Here is a 7,240-nt window from a genome sequence, read left to right on the forward strand (position 1 = left end):
CAATGTAATTGATTTCAAGAAATTTTTAAGTGAAAAAGATTAAAAATTTCCTACAAGCAAATTCCGACATAATTATACGCCTTAACATTCCGACGCGATTTTTATTATACTCATTCAATATATTTCTCTTTCTAACTACAAGTAGAGTAATAATCATTGCTCTTTCTTTCTTGCCATGACTTTGTAGCTCTTATAGTCTGTGGTTCGACTCTGATAGCATCCGAGCAATGAATTTTCAATCAAGTGAATGTCTTTTAACCTGTTAAAATCCTAATTAAGTACTTATCTGTGCTATATAGTCTAAATTATTTATATTACTGAAATTTGAAGACTAACATTATAAATAATATTCGAAATGTACTATGAATCTGTGTAGCTATCTATTAATTTAGCGGAAACGGATATGTTTATGATGAAAAGAATTGCGTCGATCATGTCATGGCATGGCTGGCATGAAGCTTGATCGCTTTTCTTGCGAAAGTAAGCTTGGTTTTTACTTTGAAAGTGGTGAATTATTCAACTTGGCCTTTTATTTACGTCCTGAAACAAAGTATTGTGAAATGTTTGGTTATACGTAGAAAATAAGACGATGTAACGACAGTTGACGATGCTTACTTTGTCGTGAGGGGCAAGAATTATTCGCGACAAAATGAATGACGGCGATTGGATTTGCAGTGATGCTAATTGTGGAAATATCAATTTTGCTCGTCGTTTGTCATGTTATCGGTGTAATAAAGAGCGTCCAGATGGAGTGAAGCCCTTTAAAAAGAAACTGGGCACGGAAATTGGGAAATCTGCGGCAGAAAAGTCTCGCGGTTTGTTCAATGCAGATGATTGGCAGTGTAGCAAATGTGCGAACGTCAACTGGGCCCGGCGTCAGACTTGCAATGTTTGCAATGCGCCCAAGTATGGTGAAGTACGTAATATGAAAAAAAAATATTAGACTTAGGAGTTACAACTAAGTTCGACGATTTTGAATGTAAATTTATTACTCGTATATCATTTTATTTATCTTCGTAATGTGTGTCGGTCATTCTCGGACTAGTGTTCAATAGCTAATTTCCGTGACAATTTTTATTATTTAAATATTCAAGTATGTTATCGTGTAATTATTAAATAATATTCCACGATAAAAAAAATCAAATACTTAAATAATGAAAATTCTCACCGGAAATTAGGTAGTGACTACTACTAGCCCGACAATGACCGGTGTGTGTATGTCATATATATTAAACATTCAACAGCATGCCAAATTTTGCAGTTAAGTACAATACTGATACATACAGATTTGAACATAAAAGGGTAATACTGCTAGTACTATTGCATAAATATTTGCAGGTGGAAGCTCGGACTGGTTATGGGGGTGGTTATAATGAACGTGGTGTAGTGGAGTATCGCCGGCGAGAGCCCTCTTCTGAGGATGAATATGACGAGTTTGGCAGAAAGAAACGCAAGCGCAAGTCAGACTCACAAAAACCAGACGAAAAGGTTAGTTTTCTTTCTCATACACCACTCACTTTGAAATGATTTCCTATTAAATTATATTGCAAAACTATTAACACTTATTTTATATGCTAACATAAAAAAATTTGGTGTCTAGAAATTGCTTGTGTGAATATTTATTTTTCGAACTTACAAGGGCTAATGGATGTTCAAGCTAAGAAGAAATTGATATCTGTGTTTAAATGCGTCTTTGAAGCACATAAGTACTAAAGTGGAGATAATTTTTCCTGCCTTCAGGTTGGCACCACTGAAGGACCTGTATTCAAAATGTTGCCACCAACTGTGCTGCAGAAGGGAGCCATTACGGATCGTTTGCCAGTTCCAGCACCAAAGAATAAAGAACAAGAGAAAATAAGTGGCAGCCTAAGTGATGGCTCAGTGTGTGAACTTCCTCCACTTACAAAATCAACTTTTCGGAAAAATCAAATACAAAGCCAAACAAACTACCATAGACAAGAGCACATGTTGCCAAGTTATAGGTCCAACCAGCCCAGAAAAAGATATTCTAGTACAGGTGATAAAGAACACACTGGGTCTTCTGGTTATGAGACAGGTTCTAAGAAATACAAGCGAGATAGCAGCAGTTCTCCTGTCACCAAAGCTTGTAATCCTGTGATGGAAAATAGAGTATCCTCAACTAATAATGATGTAGTCTATAAATTTACTGGCCCTACACCTGCACAAGACTTTCAAGTTACATACACCTTGGAAGAACGAGTTAGAGCTGCAGCTCTTGCTATTGTGTATAACAATTGCAGAATCAGCACAGACAAGTTTGAATCTCTTTTTGATAAACCAGCACCAGATTTCAAAACTATTTTTGCTTGGCGACAACGACTTATGAGTACTGGCTGCTTAGTGGATGGTCATGTGATGTCAAATAAGGATATTCCTGAAAAAACAGGTCTACCAGCTCTTTCTGTCAAACCAGGATTGAATCCCCAACAAAGTTCTCGCAAATTACCAAATCCTGATGAGATTTTAATATCTGACAGTGATGACGGATGTGATACAAATGAAAAAATACAAAACCAATCAGTTTCCCGACAAAGAAGCACAAGCATTGAAACATTGCGTCTTGGGGCTGACAGAGCTGCAGGTAGTTCTGTGAGCACAGCTGATGAAAGAGATTCACGAGCTAGAAGTCGAAACTCGCAAAGAAGCAATTCCAGATCAACTCAAAATAATCATTCGCACTCTCCTTCTAGTGACAATCATGATTCTAACTATGCATCTGAAGATTCAGTGAAAAGGGGAGCTATACCTAAGAAGATTATTAATGCTAGTGTACCTTCTAGGAAGGTTACACATGATTCAGAATCTGATTCTATTACTTCTGATAGTGAGGAAGATGATTTTAGGGAAAGAGTTTTCAAAGGTAATAAAACAAAGCGTAAAATGAAGAAACGTCCAACGGTAACTGCTGTAAAGGTACCTAATTATGAAACGCCAATCACGCAAGCTTTCCAGGGATACAGTACATTAAAACAATTTGGACAATCACCGTTAGCTACAGGTAATATTTACACACCAAACCTTCACAACATGAATGCGAAAATAAAAGAAACTGTTATGGACACTGATGGTTGTTCGAGTGAATATGTGCCCACTAAACTTGGTTCTTCTGCTAAGAAGAACTACCAAGCTTTCAAAGACAATGTTAAGAAAAAAGGCTTTTGGGTAAAAGCAAATGGGCAATCATTTTCAAACACACATAAAAAACCAAACAATTCTAAGAATGTATTGGTACCTCCGCAAACTTCTGGAAAGGATAGTTTTTGGGCTAAAACCAATGTACAAGTTTTTAAATATGCAACACCAGCTAATGTATTCAAAAACTCTGTTAGTAATCACCCTGGAACTACTGATTTTTGGTCCAAGATTAATACCCAAGCTTTGAAAGACATTGATAGATCTAATGACAAAATCTCTAACAGTTCCAAATATCCTGCCATTGATAACGTCTTTGCGAAAACAACAGAACAGTCCAACATTAAAACTAAAACAACCAATACTCCAACATTTAGCCCTGAAGAAGAACAAGTTAGTATAGAAACTTATAGTGATGAAAATCGTGGTTACAATTCTGGTCAACCCATCGAAAGTAATCAAACTGAATTCACCAATGATGATTTTAATGATTTTGTACCTATTGACCCTTACAAATCGTTAGAAAATTCCATCAAACAAAGTAAAACATCCAAAGATACTAGTAGTGTCTTTGATATGGTACAGTCAAATACTTCAACTAATAAAAGTATACTGGACATTTTTGGAAATGGAAAGACTCAGGATAGTCCTGAAAATGACAACATATTGGAGAAATACGACTCTGTGAGGAAAATGTATGAAACCGAATGGGATGATGACGATGAAGCTCTCTATAAAGACTCTGAATCCACAAACTTGCCCACTAAAGAACTTAGCCCTATCCGTGAAGTTGTTCCAAATAAACCCCCTAGCCCTATGTCAAGTATGCTTTATGGCGAAAACGAATTGAGTGCTCAAACATCAACGCCCAATAAAATAACCATTGATGTTGTGCGGGAGAGACATGACAATTTATTTAATATTTTAAAAGACTTTCAGGCCAATAGGGATGTGGAGGCAAGTGAAACTAATGACACCCAAGAGCATGCTGTGCATCCTCATAAATCACATCATTTACCACTACATGAAATACCATTCCCAAAACCCAAGCATCAAATGGATACTGATCAAATGGCAACATTAAAATCTGACACATTGCCTCTAGAGATTTCTGATGAAATTATAGAATTGTCCAAGGGAAATGATGATGCTAGTGTAACACAGAATAACTTCCGTAACAAAATTATCAGTCCATCTAAACAAGTGCACGTTCTTCAATCAATAACCATCAAAACGAAAGATGATACACCGCAAATTGTCGAGCCAGAAGCTGAGAATTTACGTGAAATCCAACAAAACAGTAATTTAACAACATTGACATGTACTCCTGAACACGTTGGTAATAACATTGAGAAATTGGATAAAGTACCTGAAATTTCGTCGCTTACCGTACCGCAAATTGATTTGTCGCAATTGCTAGCGAATATAAATACAAACGAACTCCTCTTAGCTCTTCAAAATCTACAGGATCAAACTTCAGTTAGCACTACTCAAGAAAATGGTAATCAAACCTTGCAAGATGTGGAGCCACCAGTGGAGACAATTAACCTAACAAATGATGAAGATTGGGAGAAAGAGTCCAATCACGAGGGTAGCATTGAGAGACAACTAGAAAGGTTGGACGGTAATACTGGTGACACTCCTTTTTTAAGCGATATTTTTGATCCAGGACCAATACTTATACCTCCAAATGTTGCCAAAAAATTGAACTTAAATCTCGAAGAGAAGAAGGAAACTTCTCCATTTATGAATAATAGTAATACGCCTATTATCGGAAATTTTAAAAGCTTCGCACTGCCAAAACCAATAATGTTGAATAGACTCAAAGTGTCTGTTAAAGTTCCTGATAAGAGTAAGAAATTGCCTGGAGAAAAGAAGTCTAGAAGAAGGAAGGTTTGTATTCATCATACTCATGTACTGAAATCTCGAAATTCAGAAGAAATATTTGTATGAACACTTGCACTGATGTTCTGTCTTGTTGCAGAACAAAGCGGGTGCATCGAAGGAAGGAGGCGGGGAAGGTTGCGCTGAAGAGGACGAGGAGGAAGATTCAGGAGATGAAGCTGATCTCTCCAAGTACGATCTCTGCGGTAGTGATGAGGAGCAAGGCGCTTCAAACGCAGGTACTTAAAAAGAGGCAAAATGTAATGCAGCATAAATAAACAAAGTTTTAAGCTTATTGGTATAATGCAGTTCAACTACAGCTTTGAAGTTTACAACCTCTTTTTGTCCAACAGTTCAATTAAACGCTTTTTTCTAAGTGGCATTTCATAGCTTGGATACACATTATTTTGTTGGTTATTTATATGCAGAAAAAAAAGATGGCGAGAACTCAAAGGAGGGTGGTGCAGACGCTAATGACAAAAATGGTAAAGCAGCTAGTCCAGAATCCAAGAGGAATAAGAGAAGGTTGGTTTTAGAAGTAGGTAAAATACCAATCTTGTTTATCGTCATTCGACACGGTAACTTTATATATTCTTTTGTTTGGTTTAAACAAGACGGCAATACTTTTTGAACTCATGTTTTTCGTTTGTTCAGATCTAGTTCGTCATCATCGACAACCTCGTCATCGAGTTCTAGTTCAAGCTCGTCACAAGGGCAAAGTCCTAAAAATAAGTAAGTTCAACTTTGACCTGTATACCTTTTGTTATTATTTGGAAATGTTTCAATGTTCGAAATGGTTTGGTTTTGCAGATTTGATGATTTCAACCTGAACAGTGAGCGCGAGGGCTCGCCGCGCGGCCGCCACTCAGGTTCTCGCTCGCGCTCCCCGCGTTCACGTTCCGGAAAATCTCCACAACGGCGCAAATCTCGCGACTCTAGGTATTAAAAGTGCGAATGTTGTGTAGGTAACGTTTTTCGATAAATTACTCCTGCGTAAGCTGTATTATTATAAGAACTCGTATCTAGTGTGCACAGTCCTTATTTAAAATCGAGTAACCACATTATGATGATTACATAGATGATACGAACGCATGGTGTACTTCCAGCTATTGAATGTTTGTGATGATACAAAAAAAAAATATCATTAGGAGAATTTGACATGCTAAGGACTAGTGGTTTTTTGTTTAATGTGACGATTTCAAGTGTAATTTGATTACCTACGAAATAAAGATACTTGATTTGATTATTTAACCACGCGAATGGCGTTAAGATTAGGTAATTGTGTTTATTGGTTTCAGAAGTTCACGGGACAAAGAAAAATCTCGCGACCTCGATCGACGCGACCGCTCGCGTGGTGAACGCAAAGAGCGCCGTTACAGTCGCGAAGGAAACCACTACACTCGTGTTAGGCACCGCTAACGAACTTTACTTAGTTTAGAATGAACGACAGTCGAAATCTAGCTCTGTATGAAATTTGCCTAGTTAAGGAATTGGATAGAGGCACAACGCTTTTGAAAAGTTATATAAGATACTAAAGTAGTTTGGTAGGTAGGGGGATTTTTAAATGTAAGCTTTGTGGGCGAGATTTCCATGAAGCGAATAAAAAGTCGCTGTTTATTTTATAATCGGGGTGGTCTTTTTGACACGCGACTTTGTATGTGATAGTAGCAGTAGATTTCAACTTGAGTTGGGTCTCGACTTTTGCAAGAAAAAAAGCGATGTAATGGGATACTTAAACCTTAAGTTACGCGAGTAGTCTGTATTTGCTAAGTATATAGCGAATATGTACTTTTATCTAAGATTCGCGAGTTGGATTTTTTGCTAAATATCAAAGTATTTTTTTGTAGTGTGATCTCACCAGATGAGTGGGGATATTATATTATATTATATTATTACCCATACTTGTTTGTGTAGGGCAAACAAACACAGATTTATGCATTTAAGTTTCCATAATATTATGGTATTTTTTTATTAGGGACTTGTGACTTTACAATACATTTGCTAAGATTTAATATTTCAATAATATATGGTATTGTTTTTTCATGTATTGCCTAGGACATGGGTCTGATTTCAAGGACGCTCCTTTAAATACATATATCTTAGTAGTTAGAGACACTTTGTGTGATAAAACGTTTTTTGTTTTTGTAAATAGTTCCAAGTGTTAAAAAGTAAGGTTCTCGTCATAGATTAGTGTATCTCTCTT

The 7,240-nt window shown here is 36.8% G+C and overlaps 1 protein-coding gene across 5 annotated transcripts; it reads left to right on the top strand.

Annotated features, from left to right (window-relative positions):
- Positions 1-505: 505 nt before the first annotated feature.
- LOC113233108 lies at positions 506-6,896 on the top strand. Of its 5 annotated transcripts, none has more exons than XM_026468094.1 (8): positions 506-916; positions 1,339-1,488; positions 1,741-5,046; positions 5,138-5,276; positions 5,466-5,562; positions 5,692-5,769; positions 5,848-5,998; positions 6,339-6,410. In XM_026468094.1, the coding sequence occupies exons 1-7, from the start codon at positions 650-652 to the stop codon at positions 5,981-5,983; spliced, it is 4,173 nt and encodes a 1,390-aa protein (XP_026323879.1). In that variant the 5' UTR covers positions 506-649; the 3' UTR covers positions 5,984-5,998; positions 6,339-6,410. The 5 variants fall into 5 exon arrangements, with proteins under 5 accessions (XP_026323879.1, XP_026323878.1, XP_026323881.1 ...); XM_026468093.1 differs by having other exon boundaries at positions 507-916; positions 5,848-5,976; positions 6,339-6,896; XM_026468092.1 differs by having other exon boundaries at positions 509-916; positions 5,848-5,976; positions 6,336-6,896.
- The last annotated feature ends 344 nt before the right edge of the window (positions 6,897-7,240 follow it).

Source organism: Hyposmocoma kahamanoa, unplaced genomic scaffold, assembly GCF_003589595.1.
Source record: "Hyposmocoma kahamanoa isolate Upper Pololo Valley unplaced genomic scaffold, ASM358959v1 78, whole genome shotgun sequence".
Lineage (NCBI taxonomy): Eukaryota > Metazoa > Arthropoda > Insecta > Lepidoptera > Cosmopterigidae > Hyposmocoma > Hyposmocoma kahamanoa.